The 23,784-nt window shown below is 38.8% G+C and overlaps 1 protein-coding gene and 1 pseudogene across 1 annotated transcript; both read left to right on the top strand.

The window, feature by feature from the left end:
• Positions 1-3,033: 3,033 nt before the first annotated feature.
• LOC114464012 (oocyte zinc finger protein XlCOF6.1-like) lies at positions 3,034-7,254 on the top strand. The gene is made up of 4 exons (XM_028448036.1): positions 3,034-3,077; positions 4,088-4,153; positions 4,264-4,321; positions 5,480-7,254. The coding sequence occupies exons 2-4, from the start codon at positions 4,103-4,105 to the stop codon at positions 6,601-6,603; spliced, it is 1,233 nt and encodes a 410-aa protein (XP_028303837.1). The 5' UTR covers positions 3,034-3,077; positions 4,088-4,102; the 3' UTR covers positions 6,604-7,254.
• Positions 7,255-9,431: 2,177 nt separating this feature from the next.
• Positions 9,432-23,784, top strand: part of LOC114464010 (zinc finger protein OZF-like) — a 34,923-nt pseudogene continuing 20,570 nt past the window's right edge.

Genomic DNA, 23,784 nt, shown 5'->3' with positions numbered 1-23,784 from the left:
CATTCATTACTTCATTCATATGCTATAGTGAGGTTGATCAAGTGAAACAATGTGCTCTCATCCCAGTGTTTGTGTGTGATAAAATGAGGACTACCTGAATAGAAACACATGTACTGTAATAAAGTGAAAGTGATCAGAGCACTTTCCGTATATCATCCCATGGTTTCTGTTGTTTTTAGTCTGAATTATGGATTTTAATTTTTCATATTTCTAAAAAAATATTCCTCAATTGTGACGTAAGTTGATCTCCACAGTTTCTGTGTTTGTGATTGGTCTGACGTTGCTAGCCAGGCTGAAATCACCTCGCTTAAGTGACTGTTTATATCCACCTACATAGTACAGCTGCTCTGACAGAGAACGTTGGTGAGGTGAAGCTAACGGACTGAGGTCAGGACTTTGACTAAGCCACGCCCAAGTCTGCATTTTGTTTTTCTTCAGCCATTCAGAGGTGGACTTACTGGTGTGTTTTGATTCATTGCCCTGGTGTAGAACCCAAGTTCGCTTCAGTTTGAGGTCATGAACACAGCAAGTCTTCTAGATTCTGGGGCCTCATTTATAAATGCTGCATACATACAAAAAAAAAGCGTACACTATATGTAAGCAAAGTTTGGGATTTATAAAAAAAAAAAAAACCTGACGAGATAATGTGTGCACCTTTGCGGCAGCTCTGACCTTGCCGTACTCACAAAATCATGAGAAATGGGAAACTCTGACGCCAACAGGAGAAGGGTGAAATAATTAGAATTTGTGAGAAATAATTGAACACATGGAACATTTCACAACACTTTACTTGGAGGCTACATTTGCAAAAACGGAAGAGAAAAATTCATACTGACGCCCACAGGGAGTGAGTGACGTGCGCGCCTACAAATACAGTTTTATATTAATAATAGTAATTAAAATCACATGATCATTGCGCAAATCTGCCGATCAATTGACTGCAACACCTGTAGCTGTTATGAAAAGGAACACATTCTAATGCTTAGGGTTAGGACCCATGAGGACAAGGTGCTGCCAGAGAGAGGTTGCAGTGGGAGGAAGAGGAGCTGCTGTGGAGTTTAATCTCATGTTTTTGGCGCATATATAGTGCATCTGTGTGTGTCCCCCACCTCCATTACACAGAGGGGATCCCCACTGATCCTCCAGCTTTTTGTTTTTATCATACGCCAGATGAAGTTTTAACAGGAGCTGAGACGCAAACACTTTTTCACGCAGGGCCATGTAGCTTTGGATTTTTTTTTTTTTTTTTTTTTTTTTTTGTCATCAATAAAACCCTTCATTTAAAAAGTGCATTTTGTGTTTACTTATGTTATCTTTGACTAATGTTTACATTTTTTTGATCTGAAACATTTAAGTGTGGAAATCAGGAAGGGGGAAAACACTTTTCCCACACCACTATGTTGTTATTGGGGTTATCTACCATCCACATTACACATTACACCCTTCATGACAATTTTAAGGGATTTATCATGAAATTGAAAGTTAGAATTGTATTAAGTCTGCACTGTAGTGTCTTGTGAACCTGACAAGATCCAGATTGATGTGTAGCCCCTCCCCCTCCGTCTGAGAGAAGAGAGAGAAGCGCTGCAGTAATATGCTTTTAACAGAGCATGTTTTATTACTGTCGGACTAATGTTAGCTTGTTATCTCCTCTGAGGGAGGGACTTTGGAAAGTTTGGAGGCAGGGCAAGAGAGCAGCGGGGAGGGAGGCAAGGCAAGGCAAGGCAAATTTATTTATATAGCGCATTTCATACTCAAGGCAACTCAATGTGCTTTACATGATAAAACATTCAATTGTTTAAAATCAATAAGAACATTTAAATCAATAAGAACAATTAAAATCATCAGTAAAATCAATTAAAATCATCAGTAAAATCATCATTACATCAACAACATGACCAAAAATCTCTCTCTCAATCATATGCAGTAGAGAAAAAAAGTGCCTTTAACTTTGATTTAAAAATGTTCACATTGGATGCTGACTTCAGCTCTGCTGGCAGTTTGTTCCACTTCTTTGCAGCATAACAACTAAAAGCAGCATCACCATGTTTACTGTGAACTCTGGGCTCCACTATCTGATCTGTGTCCATAGATCTGAGAGACCTGCTGGGTTCATACCTGACTAACATGTCACTGATGTATTCTGGACCAAACCCATTCACAGATTTATACACCAGCAGCAGAACTTTAAAGTCTATTCTGAGGCTGACTGGGAGCCAGTGTAAAGACTTTAAAACTGGAGTAATGTGTTCTGACCTCTTTGTTCTGGTTCAGACCCGAGCTGCAGCGTTCTGAACCAGCTGTAGCTGTTTGATGCTCTTTTGGGGGATTCCTGTCAGAAGACCATTACAATAGTCCAGTCTGCTGGAGATAAAAGCATGGACCAGTTTCTCCTGATCTTTCTGAGCCATTAAACCTTTCACTCTGGAGATGTTCTTTAGGTGGTAGAAGCTGTTTTTGTGATAGATTTGATCTGACTGCTGAATGTAAGATCTGAGTCAATCAGAACACCAAGGTTTTTGACTTGGTCTTTAGCTTTTAAAGATCGAGACTCAAGATACTTGCTGACAGCAGTCCTCTTTTCCTTGTTACCAAAGACAATCAGGGAGGGATCTGATAGTTGCGGACTGCACCTTTAATTTATCTGATTGTAAATTCATGTCATTTTTAAACTTTTTTTTTTATTAGGTGGAGGCTTTGAAATAATCCCCTGTGGGTTTTCTGCCTCTTCCTGCAAATATTGAATGTTTTCTATTTTTGTTGTTGTTCTTCCTTGGTATTTTTTATTTTTGTTAATTATTATTGTTTGTGTTTTTTTGAATGATCTGCTAAATAAATGAATAAAAGTGCATTAAACAGGACATGTTGGAGGACTCAGAGGACAGACTGGCTGTGGTGGGACTGGGAATGAGACGCTTACTGGGCTGATCCAGAGAATATAAAGACCTGGATAATGTAGGAGGTAAACAGATCCAGAAGAGGGCGGTAGAGCAACAATAAGGATGTAAGCAGCAGATAAACACCAAAGAAGAAGAACGAGGAAGAAAATTCAGTAGAAGAAGAACGAGGAGGAGAAGGTGAGAATCTGTTCTCCGTCTTTAAAGCTGATTATTGTCGGTCAAACCTCCTTTAGGAGAACATCTGCACCGTTTTTATCTTCCTAACACTGACCGTTCCACTCAGCCCAGCCTCAGGGTAACACGGTCACCAGTTGAACCGTAACACCAGCTCAGCACCACAGATGTCTCTGTACTGTGTAGCAGCTATAGATCTATACTAGAGATGTGCTACTGTTCATATAGATCTATACTAGATATGTGCTACTGTTCATATAGATCTAATAGGGGTGTGTGTGTATCTATATATATATATATATATATATATGACTTTAGAAACAACTAATCTGTACATTTGCACACCTTCATGGGAACATGGCATATTTTACACATTAGCTTTAACATACCATGTGCCAAGAACTTAAAATATTAAAATAACGTACAATCTGCCTGTGGGCTCTAAACCAACTGTGACTTTAGTGTAACTTAACTGAGGTAAATTCCTAGAACAACAAATAAATGCAGAAAGTTAGTGCTTTCTTTTTAGATTTTATTGCAAAAACTCAAGCTGGTCAACATGTACAGGTTTCAGTGCACTTCTTTGTGCAATTAAAATGTCTCCTGCAGTGGAAAATAAATAAATAAATAAAATTGATATGGATGCATTTAGAATTGATCGAGGTAATGTTGCGATAAATCGCAGAATCAATTTTTTTCCAGCACCCATAAGATCTTTACTAGATATAGGCTACTGTTTGATCTATACTAGATATTAGAGCCTGGGCGATTCAGGATATTTGGTGCCAATACTGATAATGAGGGGCTTAAATCGCTGATAAATCAGGTGATACAAAATCCAGAAACATACAGGGTGGAAATATACATCTATGCATTCCTTGTTCATATAGATCTATGCTACATACGTTCCTGTTCATATAGATCTATGCTGATCTATCCTGACATGTGTACAGTGATTTTTTGATTCCATGTTGACCTTTAGTTTAAATCTTCTTCTCTGTGAATAATTGCAGTTGATAAAGGAGATCATGACTCAGCAAAACCAGGAGGCAAAGCAGACTGACAGAGAACCTGAGGAGGTAACATCACAGATCTATGACCATGTTTACTGCAGACTTCTCTAACCTACATATTTCTACAGCTGTTCACACTCATCATTAACTGATTAAATATATTTACTGTTTCCCAGCAACTGGAAATAAAAGCTTTGTTCCAGACCAAGAGGATTCCAGCCAACGTCCTGTGTGGTAATTAAGTTGACTTTTATTTTGAAATGAATCTGAAATGACTTCCAACACAACGTTGTTCAAATCTTTGCTCTTCACCTGTTCATATTATGTTGTTGGCCAACACTGCAGTGATGAACACATGAGAACTTCCACTGCTTCACAACTGAATATTTACTGTAACTGGTTTAATAGATAATATTATATTATAATGTGTAAAATATGGTGATGGACTCGGTTCATTAGATTTAAGTCCAGCTTTGTGAGGGAAGAGGAAGTGTTTAAGGAAGTACAGACACTGGTTTGATATGCTGAAGTAAATTATATTACAAGGTGATAATTAATTACAATTTCTACAGTTATACAATCTAGTTAAAAATATCCAATTATTCCAACGCGTTTAAAAACTTTACATCCAAAAACTCAGATTATTCCATTTGTCCACACTTCACACACACAAGAGGCCAGCGCTTTGTGTGTGTGTGCGTAGCCTTTTAGCTCAGCATCCAAACCTGGCCTTTAGGAATCAGGACCAAGATATTAATATTATTTACTATACATGATTCACATCTCAGCATATCAATCCATTCATTTAGCAAGAGTACTCTCATAATTCAGTGTTGTACATCAATCAGCATTTCATCAATAAAATAGTGTTTGACTATTTAATTTAGATTTAAACTGTTTTTCAATTCATTAATATTTAGTCAAATGCAATTTATCTAAACATGTATTTAATAGAAGTGTGCTAATACGTCGATATTTGGATTAATCGTGATTTGACACATGACTATTCAATAACGATTCATAAATGTTGAAAATTGATAGTTTTTCATAATAACTAAAGACAGAAACACTATCACTGTTAAAATACCAGCCCTACGTTGTCTGACACCAACTCGTCTTGAAACACAGACACAGCGTGGAACACTTAATTCTGAGCATGTTGATCAGCTCCTTTTTTAACACAATAACTTTATAAATAAAGTTTAAAATCCTAAGCATGAAGACAGCATTGATGATGATTAGCTGCACATTAGCCTCTGCACTTACCTGGTATGATTTAATTATTCATTGTGTTCTTTTATCCACCTTTTATTTAAAAGCCCAAATTCCTCAATAGGAAAATTTACACAATGACAACAAAATCAAACAAAGTCTTTTTTCTTTCCTCTAAAGGAGAATCCACTGATGGTCTGCAGCTCCAGGATCATCTCCACATAAAGAAGGAAGAGGAAGAACTGTGGGAAAGTCTGGAGGAAAAGCAGGAGACGGATATCACGGCTGTTACTGTGAAGAGTGAAGATGAAGAGGAGGAAGCTCAGTGTTCTCTGCTACACTGGAGACAAAGTGAGGAGAACATCAAAGGAGAACCTGCAACCTGCAGCTCAGCTAAACTCATGAAAGTAGAACCAAATGGAGACATCAGTGAAGGCCCAGAAGCAGCAAACACTTGTACACAACAAGACACTGATGGAGAGGAAACAGACTGCTCTGACACTGAAGACAGTGAGGATTGGAGGGAACCTTTGTCCCAGTCTGAAGCTCAGAGTGAACACATGGACATGAGCTGTGAGAACTTTCAAACATCTGAGAACACCAGAGGAACATCACACAACACACACAAACCCTTTGGTTGTGATGTGTGTGGGAAACAGTTTGGACTTGGAGAACATCTAAAGATCCATATGAGAAATCACACAGGAGAGAAACCTTTTGCTTGTGACATTTGTGAGAAACGGTTTAGCAGACAATCAAATGTAAAAAGACACATGAGAATCCACACAGGAGAGAAACCTTTTGGTTGTGATGTTTGTGGTAAACGATTTATTAGTAAGGTGGGTCTTTTCACACACTCAAGCATCCACACATTAGAGAAACCGTTTGGTTGTGACGTGTGTGGTAAACGATTTAGCAGACAATTAAATCTGAAGGGACACACAAGAATCCACACAGGGGAGAAACCCTTTGGTTGTGATGTTTGTGGTAAACGATTTAGGCAGAAGACTTATCTAAAGCGCCACTTGTTAATCCACTCCGGAGAGAAACCCTACAAATGTGATGTTTGTCAGAAAAGATTTATTACCAAGCCTGAAGTGATTAATCACATGAAAACTCACATTGGAGAGAAACCTTTTGGTTGTGATGTTTGTCAGAGACAATTTTCTCGCATGTCGCATCTGAAGACGCACATGTTATTCCACACACAGGAGAAACCCTATGTTTGTGATGTTTGTCAGAAAAGATTTATTCAAAAAAGTGACCTGAATCGACACATGAAAATTCACACGAGAGGACCCTGATCCAGGTCCAGACCCACAGGGGGCACCATGTGGACCCGGACCCACAGACTAAACAGGAGTTATGAATTAAAAGTTAATGTAGCTCTTTTATATTTAGCCTGTGCAGCTATTACAGTGTTTACAGTAGCATTCTAGCCAACGAGGAAATGCTCAAACCAATCACATGTGAGTTCTCCTTCCCACGTGACACGGCTAAATCAATCAGGTTTGTGTATTACCGTTGGTAAACAGACAATGGAGCTGAAGGAAGGGAGAGACTCAGACGATGGCATCCTGACGTATGGAGAGCACCTTTCACATTTGAACTGATACTCGGTACCTGTGAATCGGTAGCGTAACTCAGCGGTGCCATTTTTTGGTACTTTTGTGTGGTAATAAATTTTAAAATTTAAAATCTCAATGTTCTAATTTACCATTTTTATTTCTCATAATCATAACAAACTTATATACAAAATATATCAAAAACCACCATCCAACTGTTTGTATTGTAGCAACATTTTTTTCACAAATTTCCACATCATGAAAACGACAAATACACAGTTTTTTTTTTAATGTGCCACGACTCGTATTTCACTTGCATTTGTGCACATAAGAGAAAACCTACTGTATGTGCAAATAGCAAAAATGTACCTTTTTATAGCTTGGCCGAAGCAGAGTGGCTGTGTGGTGCTGGTGCAGGAGCTTAGTTGGTACTGCACAGGAAATTGGTCGGTACCTGAAAATGTACAGAATTTGGTACCCGTTCCTATCCTAAATAAACCCTACACTAGAGAGAAACCCTTTGGATGGGATGTTTGTAGTCAAACTTGTAGTTCTTTCAAAGACTCAGAAGAAACCTTACAAATGAGAGTTTTGTGTCTAAACAAATTTGACTAAAGAAATATGTGATTATTCTAAAGAGAACAGATACAAAGGGAATGTCAACTACATTCTTTTAAGTGACAATAACGAGACCAGGGTTGGGGTCAATTACATTTATTAATTCTACGTCTGTAATTAGCCATGTTCAATTACGATGACTGTCATTTTTTCCAAATAAAATTGCAATTATTTCCCTCCTGAAAGTCAACAATAATGTTCTCAATTACAATTAATCACCACTACTAACCCTAAATAAATAAATAAGACTATGAAACATAACCTTCCTCTTGTGTTAGCTTTCTGTTAGCATCTCTAATAATAACAGGTCAGCTTGACCCATGTCTTAAATCAGCTGTGAAATACACAGAAAAAATATTATCAATCATGTAATTTATTTTTCATCTCTTGGTTTCTTTAGTGTGGGTGTATTTTGTGTCAGTACACCACTAGAATTATTTATTTTTTAAATGTTAAAATGTTCCTCTAGAAAATGGACACGTAAACTTTATATGAAAAATATTTTGATTATTTTTAGCTACATGTGTAAACCCTATACTGTAACATGGTTCCTGAGGTTTGAATTTTACAGTTTTTATAGGATTTCAATGTCAATTACAATTACAGTCAGTTATCTAAACTCAATTACAATTCAAGTACGAATACAAAGGCAAAAATATTTTTCCAATTACAATTATAATTACGTCATTATTGTAATAATTAGTAAGTAATCTTTATTTATAGAGTGCTTTCACAGGTAAAAACCACACAGTGCTGTACAAACATATCATCTCATCTAAAGAGAACATAGAAAAACAAATAACATGGGAGAACTGTGGTCGCCATGGGCATTCGGGGTGTCCCGTATTTACATGAAAGGTGGGAAACCCACATGAGGAGAGGTGAGGGAAAAAAGCAGATTATGAACTGAATTCCCGAGAGGAGAACAAAATACAGAACAAGAAAATAAACCTCTCAGCTTCAAAGAAAAAAAACAGTTAAGATAACACACAGTCACGAAACGTAGCACATCGACAGGTGGGGGTTGGTCGTGGGTCTGGAGGCGGGCGGTAGGGGACATAGTCATCATAATACATAATATGTGACTACATGAATATCATTTTTAAACTTTTTTTTTTATTAGATGGAGGCTTTGAAATAATTCGCTGTGGGTTTTCTGTCTCTTCCAGCAAATATTGAATGTTTTATTTTTGTTGTTTTTGTTCTTACTTGTTTTTTGTTTTTGTTTTTTTAAATATTGTTTTTGTTTGTGTTTTTTTAAATATTGTTTTTGTTTGTGTTTTTTTAATAATTTGCTCAATAAATGAACGTGCATTAAACAGGACATGTTGGAGGACTCAGAGGACAGACTGGCTGTGGTGGGACTGGGAATGAGACGCTTACTGGGCTGATCCAGACCTGGATAATGTAGGAGGTAAACAGATCCAGAAGAGGGCGGTAGAGCAACAATAAGGATGTAAGCAGCAGATAAACACCAAAGAAGAAGAAGGAGAAAGCATTATTTTAATTGTCGACCTCTTGTACAGGACAGTACAGTACAGTAGACTCCTGTGGTCAACAAGCCGATCAAATCAAGTTAAAATAACCAGATTAAGACTGGGTCATTTAAAAAAATGGGCAAGCAGCCAGATGTGCTGTCAGTGTGGTCAGCTTGAGACTATTTCACATGTTTTACTGTCCTGTGTCCATTACTCTGTTGAAAGATAAATGTTATTTAAATAACTTTCAACCCTTGGGTTTACAGTGTTTTCAATAAAATCGATGTTTTCGCCTAGAAAAAAAATTGCGGTTAATTGATAAGGCAGTCGTGAGGTATCGTCTCTCTACCAACCTGTATTTGAGAATATAAAGTGTAATGATTCTATTGAACAGAAGAGGGCAGTATTACCCTTTTTTTTTAGTGTACAGCCTGCCGGAGAACATTAGAAGAAGAAGAAAGAAAAAAAAAAAAAAAAAATCAGAAGAACAAGGAGGAGAAGGTGAGAATCTGTTCTCCGTCTTTAAAGCTGATTATTGTCGGTCAAACCTCCTTTAGGAGAACATCTGCACCGTTTTTATCTTCCTAACACTGACCGTTCCACTCAGCCCAGCCTCAGGGTAACACGGTCACCAGTTGAACCGTAACACCAGCTCAGCACCACAGATGTCTCTGTACTGTGTAGCAGCTATAGATCTATACTACTGTTCATATAGATCTATACTAGATATGTGCTGCTGTTCATATAGATCTATACTAGATATGTGCTGCTGTTCATATAGATCTATACTAGATGTGGGCGACTGTTCATATAGATCTATACTAGATATGTGCCACTGTTCATTTAGCTCTATACTAGATATGTGCTCCTCTTCATATAGATCTATAATAGAGATGTGCTCCTGTTCATATAGCTCTATACTAGATAGGTCGTGGCTATGGTACGTTAAACGTATCCGTAGACTGCTACTCTATGGATACACAGCGGTCCTCATTGGCCAATTTAGGTCACGTGACAGGTGCACCACGTGACTTAAAGTTCCGTCATTTGTATTTTAGCTCATGTTTATTTTAGCTACCCCGCTAACCCTTTTATTTTAGCCCAAATCCTAACTCCAACTCTAACTATAACTCTATCCCTATCCCTAAAAAGTTTATTTTTGTCAGAAATGTATTTTTAAAGGTGGAATTTGCCGTGTTAAATGATTTGAAAGGAGAAAAAAAAGGTCTAATGTGGGATTCGTACCTACGTTGGCGAAACCCACGTTAGCGGTGAGTGCAGTGCTTCACGTGCTGCAGCCATGAAAGGAAATAATAAAACTGGTACTTTTAGTCCGTCTCAGTTCTCTCTTTGACTCAATCCACTGTAGAAACAACTCTCGTGTCGCTACGCAAAAAGTTGAAACATGGCGGTGTGACTGGAAAAGGCAGTGACCGGGGCTTAAGTCTGGAACTGACCAATCCCAGCTCTAACTGACTATGCGTCAAGGCGTCGACTTAACGTGTAGTCAGGATTTTTGAGAGGCGCACGTAAGGTTGCGTGGGAGAGGGTCTGTGCCTACGTGCGTCTATGGTGGGGAATTTTATGCAGAATCTTAAATGAGGCTTTAGACCACTTGACTATTCTGGCACGGTGGTAACACAGGCACATTACACGTATGTAGAAAAGCTCCAGAAATTTATTTATAGTCCCGGGGCTATGGCTACGTTTAACATACCTCCATACACTTTCTACTAGATATTAGAGCCCAGGTGATTCAGGATATTTGGGGCTGATACCGATATTGAGGGGCTTAAAAAGCTGATAAATCGGCTGATATTAAAACCCGGAAACATACAGAGACAGAGTAAATGTGTCCCCGTACTGCATCACAGGCATTGGACCGGTTGTTAGAGCTACTATCTTTACCAGGGACAACATATTTATTCCTGATTATTGTTTTCAGGAGTTTTATTAACTTTTATTTACCAGTGATTAGTTCCTGTTCCTATATATCTACGCTACGTACATTCCTGTTCATATAGAGCTATGCTGATCTATCCTGACATGTGTACAGTGATCTTTTGATTCCATGTTGACCTTCAGTTTAAATCTTCTTCTCTGTGAATAATTGCAGGTGATAAAGGAGATCATGACTCAGCAAAACCAGGAGGCAAAGCAGACTGACAGAGAACCTGAGGAGGTAACATCACAGATCTATGACCATGTTTACTGCAGACTTCTCTAACCTACATATTTCTACAGCTGTTCACGCTCATCATTAACTGATTAAATATATTTACTGTTTCCCAGAAACTGGAAATAAAAGCTTTGTTCCAGACCAAGAGGATTCCAGCCAACGTCCTGTGTGGTAATTAAGTTGACTTTTATTTTGAAATTAATCTGAAATAACTTCTAACACAACGTTGTTCAAATATTTGCTCTTCACCTGTTCATATTATGACATGTTAGCTTTTATCCTTCATACAAGTGTTAAATCTGACCATTAATAAAGCCCTTTGTGGTTTATTAACAGTAAGACGTGAACTTTTACTACTAGTCTCTTCCTTTCATTAAGTGGTTAGCATTAGCTTTTAGCCCAGTCTTATGTGTCGGTGGGTTAGCTTAGTTTCGTTAGCTTTAGTCCTCTTTCCAGTTAATAATTATTGCTGCAGGTTCCTCTTTGTCACCACGATTGTGGACTGGTTCACTTTATTGGGTGGGTGTCAGGTCTGACTGTACAGCTCCTGTAACAGTGGCATATTCTCACCAGTGGGTAATGTACATACAGTTCTGAGCACAAATATATAGAAGATGGGATGAGCCACTCCTCACAAAAAACAATGTTTGGCTCTGTAACGTAACTGCTTGTTTTTCTTTAGTTTGTCTGTCTTTAGTGTAGAATCTTGAGCCCTGATTGGACTTTAAAACAAATCCCAAATCAAAGAAATAATATAAATAAACAAACTATGGCTTTCATTCACTCTCTCTCTTGTTTCTCCTTTTCTTTCTCTGCCCCCCATGGCTCTCCAGCCGCTGAAGCTCACGTCACTCAGTTCAAACAAGAGAAGCATGAATAGATAGCGCCCTCTGCTGTTTAAGTACTACGATTTACTTTTCAGAATATCGATGTGAACCGTGACAACTTTGAATCGATTTTTTTACTGCCGCACGATTAATCTTTACATCTGTATTACAAAGTGATAATTATTTACATTTTATACAGTTATACGATCTAGTTAAAAATATCCAATAATTCCAACGCGTTTAAAAACTTTACATCCAAAAACTCAGATTATTCCATTTGTCCACACTTCACACACACAAGAGGCCAGTGCTTTGTGTGTGTGTGCGTAGCCTTTTAGCTCACCATCCAAACCTGGCCTTTAGGAAACAGGACCAAGATATTAATAATATTATTTACTATACATGATTCACACCTCAGCATATCAATCCATTCATTTAGCAAGAGTACTCTCATAATTCAGTGTTGTACATCAATCAGCATTTCATCAATAAAATAGTGTTTGACTATTTAATTTAGATTAAAACTGTTTTTCAATTCATTAATATTTAGTCAAATGCAATTTATCTAAACATGTATTTAATAGAAGTGTGCTAATACATCGATTATTGGATTAATCGTGATTTGACACACGACTATTCAATAACGATTCATAAATGTTGAAAATCAATAGTTTTTCATAATAACTAAAGACAGAAACACTACCACTGTTCGCGACACAAAAGTTAAAGTTGCACATGTCGCCCGAACACCTGAAGGTATGGACCAGGTGAAGGAGGCGATGGTACTGAGCGATGCGTCCGACCGACTCTGTGGCCTGGAAGGACCAAGCGGTGAAGGTGGCACGAGGCTCTCGGGCCGTGAGCTTTACAGCTCCGCTCTGCTCCTAACTCTCCACTCTGTCCTCAGTGCACCTCGTCGTGGGGACCGGCCCACGACAGTTAGATCAAGGGGTCGGTGACGATGTGGTAGGACTGGGTGATATGGACCAAAACTCATATCTCGATACAGGACATCATGTGTGAGTGAGTTCTGTAGTGAGGCTTGTTTAGGTTTAGGACGCACTCAGTAATCCATCTAAATATGTTTTTCATGCTGTTCTGAGAAGTAGCGACTCATAAAACAAGTATTGTAATACAAAGTAAGCTATTAAATTATGTATATTGATACAGACAATATTGTAATTTTCTATATCGACAAAATAGAAAACTTGATATATCTTGAATATAAATATATTGCCCAGCCCTACGTTGTCTGACACCAACTCGTCTTGAAACACAGACACAGCGTGGAACACTTAATTCTGAGCATGTTGATCAGCTCCTTTTTTAACACAATAACTTTATAAATAAAGTTTAAAATCCTAAGCATGAAGACAGCATTGATGATGATTAGCTGCACATTAGCCTCTGCACTTACCTGGTATGATTTAATTATTCATTGTGTTCTTTTATCCACCTTTTATTTAAAAGCCCAAATTACTCAATAGGAAAATTTACACAATGACAAAAACAAACAAACCCTTTTTTCTTTCCTCTAAAGGAGAATCTACTGATGGTCTACAGCTCCAGGATCATCTCCACATAAAGAAGGAAGAGGAAGAACTGTGGGAAAGTCTGGAGGAAAAGCAGGAGACGGATATCACGGCTGTTACTGTGAAGAGTGAAGATGAAGAGGAGGAAGCTCAGTGTTCTCTGCTACACTGGAGACAAAGTGAGGAGAACATCAAAGGAGAACCTGCAACCTGCAGCTCAGCTAAACTCATGAAAGTAGAACCAAATGGAGACATCAGTGAAGGCCCAGAAGCAGCAAACACTTGTACACAACAAGACACTGATGGAGAGGAAACAGACTGCTCTGACACTGAAGACAGTGAGGATTGGAGGGAACCTTTGTCCCAGTCTGAAGCTCAGAGTGAACACATGGACATGAGCTGTGAGAACTTTCAAACATCTGAGAACAACACCAGAGGAACATCACACAACACACAGAAACCCTATGGTTGTGATGTGTGTGGGAAACAATTTGGTAATAAAGCACATCTGAAGATCCACACGAGAATTCACACAGGAGAGAAACCCTTTGGTTGTGATGTGTGTGGGAAACAATTTAGCAGACAATCAAATCTGAAGATCCACACGAGAATTCACACAGGAGATAAACCTTTTGGTTGTGATGTATGTGAGAAACGATTTATATACAAGTGTCTTCTGAAGCGTCACATGAGAATCCACACAGGAGAGAAACCCTTTGCTTGTGACGTGTGTGGGAAACGATTTTTGTACAATTGTCATCTAAAGCCTCACATGTTTATCCACACAGGAGAGAAACCCTTTGCTTGTGACGTGTGTGGGAAACGATTTTTGTACAAGTGTCATCTAAAGCCTCACATGTTTATCCACACAGGAGAGAAACCCTTTGCTTGTGATGTTTGTGGTCAAACTTTTGCTTATAAGAGAATGCTTTTCTATCACATGAGTGACCACACAGGAGAGAAATCCTATAAATGTGATGTTTGCGGTAAAGCATTTAATATCAAGTCTGATCTAAATCGACACATGCAAATTCACACAGGAGAGAAACCTTTTAGTTGTGATGTTTGTCAGAGACCGTTTTCTCGCAGGTGCAATTTGAAGATGCACATGTTAACCCACTCACAGTAGCAACCCTATGTTTGTGATGTTTTTCAGAAAAGATTTACTAAAATGAGTCACCTGAATCAACACAGGAATTCACTAAAAAGCAGGGGTCTCAAACGGCGGAACCTGGTCCTGATCTGGACCCAAAGGGGGCGCCATATGGACCTGGACCCACAAACTATACAGAAGTTATGAATGAAAACTTAATGTAGCTCTTCTATATTTAACCTGTGCAGCTATTACAGTCTTTACGGTAGCCTTCTTGCCAACAAGAAAACGCTATTGGTAAACATTGTGACTCAGAGCAGAGACGGACAGGAGAGTATCACACGAGAAAGTGAAAAAAGAAAAGAAAGATCGCATTATGAAAAAAAGTAAAAGAAACAGGACTTAGCTGAAGGTAGAAAGAGATTCAGACGGTGGCGTCCTGAATACTTCTGCACTAGAAATAAACCCTCTGGATGGGATGTTTGTAGTAAAACTTGTAGTTCCAAGAAACTTCTAAAGACTCACAGGTACAATCACTCACAGAAGAAACCTTACAAATGTGAGGTTTTCGGCGAAAGGTTTACAACAAATTGTACTGTAAAGAAATATGTGAACATCTACACTGGACACACATGATGTTTATGTGTTAAAGTGTAGAAATGTACAAAATGTGGAACTTGTTTTATTAAATACAAAGGATAAAAGATAAATTAATGCTAATTTATAAACCTTTGTTTCAGAAACATGAATCTCCTGCTGAGATTATACATTTATGAAGCAAAAGCAGCTTCATTCTTTTAGTTTCACTATTTTAAATTTAAATCTTTAGAAATTTCTTTTCTTCTTTAGTCTTTATTTATTTTTATTTTTTTATCTGTTTGAATAATTAAAATAAACAAATGTCAGTGTGTATAAAACAGTGAAATGTGATGAACTGGGTTGTTTTGGTCCTAAATGTTTTTAAATGGTTCCAGTGTTGGGTAATGTACACACTCTAAGCTGTGATATGGATTATTCTGTAACTGTGTGTAAATCACAGACTGAGCTACAGTGTGTCTGTGCTCGTCGAGGTGTGAATGTGGATGAAATACATTTGTATCTGATCAAATATTTGTTTTAGCATTTTAAAGCTCATTGTTTTACAAATATTGATTGTTTTTCATCTTCAGTGTTGGTGGTGTGGTGTGTGGATGTTAATGGAGGATTTAAAAGCAGTAAATGTGTCTTAATGGTTCCTGTAAACCCAGTTTGAATCATTCCACTATGATCCCAACACTTTGTGGGTTGAGGAGACTAAATGGAGATGTGATTGCACTTTTCACTCACACATCTTTATTTCCTGCCTCATGTTGTTTCCACTCATCACTGCAGTAGAATACTATCCCAGCACAGTTACATCTACAACTGTAAACGTAGCACAACAATGTGGAGGCTTCGTTCTCTGTGGAAGAAAGCAGATCATCTAACTCCACCTTAACATAATTCCCATTCCTCCTTAAGAATCAGGACTGATGGACAGCAGTGGATTCAGCTTCTGAACTACTGCTAAAAGGACTTGATTTACAAAAAGGATGTTGATAACGACTAGTTTGATGTTTCCTTATCGACTAGTCTGTTACACCAGGTTTTAATAAAACACTTCACATTAAGTATAAACAAATCTACAAGGTGAAAACATTGTGTATTTAATATTTATCTGAAAACATCCTTTGTATATCTAGTTAAGAGTTGAATTACTAATAAGTTGTGCACACTGTGAGACTGCTGAACATCAAAGTATCTCCTCAGTGAAGAATTGAAAAAATACATGTGAACAAAAACTATATCCAAATATATACTGATAAACTCGTAAAAACTTCATTTTGTCACATTAGTCAACTAAAATCTTAATGTCATTTAGTTGACTTAAACTAGACAATAACTGAAATCATCCTGATGACGAAATTTGGACTAAAACTAGTTACATTTTAGTCTAGAGACTGTGACTAAAACTATCCTTTTGAGAAGTAACCGCACGGATGGAGACGTCTCTACGGAGGGCGGTTCTCAATCTGTGGGTCAGGACTTATTTTCAGTGCCTGTGCCCCAAATGAAGATAAACTATATTCTGCTTTTATTGTGAAGGAAGTTAATGAATGCAGCAGAGTGTTGACTATCCACATTAAAACATTGGTAAGCTGCTTCATATTCTAAAATGTAGACGTTTGTTCATTGCATACCGTTTAAAATCATAATATTAGAATTTTTTTATACATACAGTTATAAATTATGCTTCTTATTCTGCTCCCTAACTTTTAACGTTTTAGTTATGGATTAAATGCAAAAGATTTTGGCTTCAACACAAACTTATTTTAAGCTTCATCTTTTTAATCTCAGGAGAAGTTTGTGTTAAACATGATATTTTAATCATTTTCTCTTGTTTGGGTCACAGTTTATGAAGCCTGATCATCAGAGAACCACTGCCTTGTGTGAGCTAATGACCGTTTTACACTCCGTGGCGGAAGGGGGCGGTAATGAGCCAAAGAGATAGATGTTAAACATCCACAAATGAACAATGTTCATTCTGTTTGAAAATATTAAATTGTCTTTACTCTTGTATTATTTTTTTCCGATTAGACATTGAACTGGAATGTAAGTGTTCTATTTGTGATTATAGTTTAACTTTACTTATTTTATACTTGTACAATGTTCTATTACCTGATATAAATCAAAACATTGTTTCCTACAGTTTATTATATGTTTATATAAAGAATAGTATTAACTAATATTGATAATAAGTTTATCAGATCTAAATCTTCTGCAAAGATTTCCCAAACTATTGAGATTTTGTTTCCTGAATTGATTGTTTATCTTAGTTTATTTAGTTTTAGTATTTGAAGATATTATTCAAAGTATTTTAAATCAGTCTTTGTATATTTGTTGATGCTGTTGTCACATTATTTTGTGGTTGTTTTTTTAAAAAATATTAGGAAAATAATAAATGAAAAAGTTGCTCTGACGTCAGAGCTGCTGCTCGTCCGCTAAGTGGCAGTAAAGCGCGCTTTGACCACCATTAAAAACCACCGAAGAAGAAGAAATGAACGGTTCTCCGTGTGTTTGTAATGATCAGTTTAAAGAGTTCAGATAAACCGAGCACACATCTGTGCTGTACAATAGAGTGTTTAATGAACCATTCTTCATTGGAGGGAAAAGACGTAAACGAAGGTCGTTCACAAGCTAACACGGTTACCAGATTGACCGCTACACCGTCCAGTCTTTAGCTTAGCTTTAGCAACATGATGACAGACTCTTCAGCTGAAGAACACTCTGCAGGTTTGGACTTTTGAACTTTTATCATCAGATAAGATCAGATAATACTCTGTTAGTCCCACAATGGGACATCTGGGGCCTCATTTATAAACGCTGCGTACGTACAAAAGAAAGCTTACGCCACATATAAGCAAAGGTTGGAATTTATTAAATTATTCATTACATTTATTATACTGACGCCCGCAGGAAGTAGGTGACGTGCACGCGCCTACAAATACAGTTTTATAATAATAATAATATTTGTAATTAAAATCGCTTGATCATTGCGCAAACCTGCTGATCAATTGGCTGCAACACCTGTAGCTGTTATAAAAAGGAACACTCTAATGCGTAAAGACGCACAGTGGCTTATTTGGCACAGCTGGAGGACGAGGGATGCACCGGAGGGAGAGAATCTACAAAGATCTGTAGGCAGGACCACCTTGAAGACGAGATGCTGCGGAGTTTAATCCCATGTTTTGGCGCATATATAGTGCATCTGTTTGCGTCCCACCTCCGTTACACATCTCCAATCCTCACTGATCCTCCAGCTTTTTGTGAGGCTCCACCTGTTGAACAGACGTTCTTCCTATAGAGAGTGATCCACATTTTCTCCTCTGCTTCTATGTGTGGTCGTTTATTTTTCACCTGTCACAATCTGATGAGGCAATGCAATCTGCCTTTTTATCATTCCTAATGTTCACACTGTGTCACCACATTACGCTCTCCTGTGTGTGTCCACCTCAACAATTAATACCTCCACCTCACATTGAGTGACATTTGTTTTATTTGCTTGTTTTCCCCCTCGGTTCACTATGTGAAATTTGTATTAGTGAATATTCATTTAGGGCGTTCACCGGACCTTTTATAGGCATCGTATTGCCGGAGCAAGGTAAATGGTAAATGTATAGCGCTTTATCACCACTGAAGCAGTCTCAAAGTGCTTTACATATCAGCTCATTCACCCAATCACTCTCACATTCACACACCAGTGGGACAGGACTGCCATGCAAGGCGCTAGTTGACCACTGGGAGCAACTTAGGGTTCAGTGTCTTGCCCAAGGACACTTCGACACATAGTCAGGTACTGAGATCGAACCCCCAACCTCTCGATCAGAAGACGACCCTCTACCACCTGAGCCACGGTTGCCCACCGTGGCTCAGGTGAAGAAAGGTGTTTCTTCACGTGCGATAACTGTGAGTTGATCGTGATTTATAAATGAAAAAAGGCGTGGGACGTATACTTGCGCCACCTTAAAAATTGTTGAAAAAAAAAATGTGTTCACTCTTCCTGGTTTTTAACGTACACCAGCTGAAGTGTGCTTACCTTGGCACACTTTTATAAATGAGGCTCCTGATCGGGTAATATTAAAAGGCAGTGGCTATCCGTACGGTTGATGTATTAATATCGACATTCTATCCATACGCAGAACCAAGAACCCAAGAACCAATGCATATATGTGACTAATCATGAGTGATGTGAACAGTGTATGCAGTTGATCAAGTTACAGGCAGCCGAGGCATATGCTAATTTTTTTTCTGAAGGCCCAAACATGTTCCAGACCCAAACTCTTATTTCTATTTTGTATTTCAAATATCAATAAAAATATGAATCCATATTTTTTTCTCTCTTTTATGTTTGTGGCAAATGAGAATTCTGGCATCACTGGTGCAAAAAGCGACACAGGCTTTCCTATAGCAATGTTAGCACATGACCCACTTTAGTGTGTCTGTGTGTAGCTCAGCCTGCATTATTTAAGCTTTTCAGTCTGAAATTTGGAGCCGAATAGTTGTATTTGTATTTGTCAGTTCTATTTCATCATTTTTCATGAAATATCTCACTATGGGATTTATACTCTTGTCTGCAGCCCACAGAAGCATTATCTCAATCTGCCAATCCTGATTGGCTGGTGAAACGTGTCCGTCTGCCAGGTACACTCCCTCCTCCTATACAGCACGTCATTCAAACACCTCTTCTAACTCTAAGCATATCTCACGTCTTTCTACCTGTCTGCAGACGAATCTATCTTTAGCGTCTGTTGCCGGGCGCTGATAGAGGTGGACACACTTGCTTTATTTGGTCACAGTAGATCAACCAGCACTTACCTTGCCTCCGCGCCGTAGGGTTGGGCACTGAGAACCGGTTCCTAAAGTCCGGTTCCAGAACTGTTATGAAGATGTTTGCATTTCGATTCCTAATAGCCCACGCTAGTTTGTTTCCGCGGCCTTCTCTATTTGTGCGCGTGTGTTTGGCTAGGGTTTCAGTTTGGACCGCGGAGCGGAAGGGAGATAGGAGCTAATCACTGGTAAAAAGCCTGTACATGCAGTATGGGGACGCATTTACTCCACCTCCGGGTCCTAGTGCCAGCTGTCCGGTGAAGCCTGTTTTGTTTACTGCATTTACCGAGGTCCATGTGTGTTTAATAAGTCCGTGTGAAAGTCTGCATTTTTATGCTTTCGTCCATCCACTCTTTTTTTCATCATATTTATGTCTTTTAAGGCTCTTATTATGTAGTGTTGGCTGGAGTCCGGGCTGCCGCCATCTTGGATTATGTCGTAACCAGAGCATCATCGCCTTAAGTCGCGCATGCAGAACAACCAAATTTAATGTAATCTTTTCAACAAGAAATGTTGATTTGTCACATGACTGCTCCAGAGTTTGAGTTACTTGTTTGTAGTGTTATTTCAGCAAGTTTCAGTTTTACAGTTACAGTTGGGGATTTTTGTAATTGAATACCTAGTTACAGTACAGCAACCAAATTAAACTGTATCAACTAGGGATGTAACGATTAATCGTAAGGCAGTTAAAAATCGATTCATAGGGATCACGGTTCACATCGATTCTCTGAAAATTGAATCGCAGTACTTTTTTTGAACAGCAGAGGGCGCTATCTATGGCTCGGCTGGCCATCCTGTGGCCCGCCGTTGTAACAGAGACCACCAGGTCCAGGTATGAGGGGAAGAGACTCCCCACGTCCAGGGAGACAACACCTCTCCATCTTCTTTGGTTGAGGTGGCGCGTTCCTGGAAGGACCGCCCCTTCAGCAAGAGGACTCCGGTGGCTGGTGCCTCATCCCTCAACTGCAAGGCGATGGAGAGCCTGGGACTGGGTGTCCCCCTGAAGATCGTCTCTAGTCGGACCTGTCTGGCAGGGCTTTCAGAGCGGCTATACTCTTGGTTAGAGCACTGAATGTCCTCTCCATGCTCACAGCCTACCAGGCTGAGCTGTGCAAAGACTTCGGACAGACTCAGGACTCGGCCAAGTATGAGGAGATGTCGTTAACAATCCCCATTCCAGGGATTCACCAGTATTTGGGTGACCTGAGTTTGTCTGCTAAAACAAGCCTTAGAAATCTTGGTGTTATCTTTGACAAAGCAATGTCCTTAGAGCATCACTCAAAACTGCTCACAAGGAATTCTTTTTTTACCAACTGAGGACTCTAAACTTGGAACAATTGTGTTCAGAGCTGATCTTGAAATGATAATTCACACCTTGGTGTCTTCTTGTTTAGACTACTGTAATAGTTTATTTTCTTGTCGAAACAAAAAGGAGAAAAACACTGCTGCGAGGTTACTGACTCGCACAAACCGTTCTGTTGATGTTTTTAAGCAAACTGGAAACCTTTTTGTTTTAGAAAACTTTTTAATTCCATTGGATTAAGGGTTGTTTTATGACCATCATGTTTTGTGACTGTAAATGTACTTTGTATTTCTATTGTAATTTTGTGAAGCACTTTGTGACTTCTCTGTCTGTGAAAGGTGCTCTACAAATAAACATTACTTACGTACTTACTTTCTTACTTACTTCCATCCTCGTAATCTGCCTCGGATGCCTCCACGTGAGGGAATTCCAGCAATGGGTGGCCTCACACGGGCTGAGCCCCATGCGTCATGATGCACAGAGGGTGTTGGATACTCTCACTGAGGATGACGCATATCCCGTTGGTCCTGAACACGGGTGCAGACCTGCTGTCCAGGATAAGGGGGCACGGCCATCTACTGATCCTGGTGGCTCCACATTGGCCTGCCATGAACTGACTGGAGGAGATTTACCAGTTGCTGTGCGCTTGTCCCTGGCAGCACCCGCTGAGACCTGATTTTAATGATTTTTTTTTTTAGTTGCACATCCCTCTCCTTCATTTATTTCCTACCTTACCACGTCCCATAGTGAGACATCTCACAAAACATTATGACATAGAACTTTAGGTTATTTAAATAATCCCGGTTCTATGAGTGAGATGTCTCACCAGGCAACCCTTCTTGCTTAGGCGAGTTAGAAGAGGTGTTTATTTTGAATGACGTGCTGCCGTTGACCTCACTCATTATATTCATAGAACTGGGCTTATGTAAATAACCTAAAGTTTTATAGTTGTTAAAAAATAAATTCCCAACAACTCTATTTTTCTAAGAGTAAAAAAGGTATTGGTTTGTTATCGGTATCGGCAGACAAATCATAGTTGTTGCATCAATATCTGTATCAGAAACTATAAAGTGGTATCGTGTCATCCCTAGCCACCATGTTTTACGTGTTGCATATGTTTGTTCCATCTTATAATCAGAATAGATGCTGAAGCAGCCATGTGTTTACTTCAACATGCAGTTTATTGGACTGAACTAATAACAAAAGCGTGTGAATAACTTAAGAAAGTCTTTATGTTCATCAGCTGTGGATTCTCCTCCTCTGAAACACAGAAGCTGTTCAGCAAAGTTTAGTTTTAAAACATACAATACTGTTATTTGAAGCATGGAGTTCTTTCTTTATGACTTCAACTATCATATTTAGCACAAATGAAAAGAAAATATCACTGATTCTCATAAATCTAAAGTGTTTGTGCTTGTTTTGCTGTGGAGCATCACACATACATACCGTAAATATCAGTGCACACACCCAATTCACTCGTACACATATTATAAATGTTATTTATAATAATTATTACATAATTAGACTGATATGTAAAGTAGAGCTGAGTCTAATTATGTGAATAATGAGTGTAGAGATGTCTCTGATGGTCCTGGTTGTGTTCAGGGTTTCCTGCAGATGTTCCTGATGGTGTTTCCTGTAAACATGGTCTGCAGCTCCAGGATCATCTCCACATAAAGAAGGAAGAGGAAGAACTGTGGGAAAGTCTGGAGGAAAAGCAGGAGACGGATATCACGGCTGTTACTGTGAAGAGTGAAGATGAAGAGGAGGAAGCTCAGTGTTCTCTGCTACACTGGAGACAAAGTGAGGAGAACATCAAAGGAGAACCTGCAACCTGCAGCTCAGCTAAACTCATGAAAGTAGAACCAAATGGAGACATCAGTGAAGGCCCAGAAGCAGCAAACACTTGTACACAACAAGACACTGATGGAGAGGAAACAGACTGCTCTGACACTGAAGACAGTGAGGATTGGCGGGAACCTTTGTCCCAGTCTGAAGCTCAGAGTGAACACATGGACATGAGCTGTGAGAACTTTCAAACATCTGAGAACAACACCAGAGGAACATCACACAACACACAGAAACCCTTTGGTTGTGACGTGTGTTGGAAACAATTTAGCAGACAATCAAATCTGAAGAGACACACGAGAACCCACACAGGAGAGAAATATTTTAGTTGTGATGTTTGTGGTAAACAATTTAGCACCAAAACACAGCTGAAAGTCCACATGAGAATTCACACAAGGGAAAAACCCTACAGTTGTGAAGTGTGTGGGAAATCATTTAGCAGCAGATCTAATCTGAAGATCCATGTGAAAATTCACAGAGGAGAGAAACCCTATGGTTGTGTAGTTTGTGGTCAAAAGTTAACTTGTAAGTCGAGTCTTTCCATGCACTCAAGAATTCACACAGGAGAGAAACCTTTTGTTTGTGATGTTTGTGGTAAAGGATTTTGTCGCAAGAGTGAACTGAAGCGACACATGA

This window comes from Gouania willdenowi, chromosome 5 (assembly GCF_900634775.1).
Source record: "Gouania willdenowi chromosome 5, fGouWil2.1, whole genome shotgun sequence".
NCBI classification, from domain to species: Eukaryota; Metazoa; Chordata; class Actinopteri; order Blenniiformes; family Gobiesocidae; genus Gouania; species Gouania willdenowi.
Note: the sequence above shows the minus strand (reverse complement) of the source record. Positions and strands in the feature narration are given on the sequence as shown.

Excerpts from the sequence above, each read along its gene's own strand:
- LOC114464012 (XM_028448036.1), top strand. The coding sequence starts at position 4,103 with ATGACTCAGCAAAACCAGGAGGCAAAGCAGACTGACAGAGAACCTGAG. Across the intron at positions 4,154-4,263 it reads CTGACAGAGAACCTGAGGAG|CAACTGGAAATAAAAGCTTT; the intron begins GTAACATCACAG and ends ACTGTTTCCCAG. Across the intron at positions 4,322-5,479 it reads TCCAGCCAACGTCCTGTGTG|GAGAATCCACTGATGGTCTG; the intron begins GTAATTAAGTTG and ends TTTCCTCTAAAG.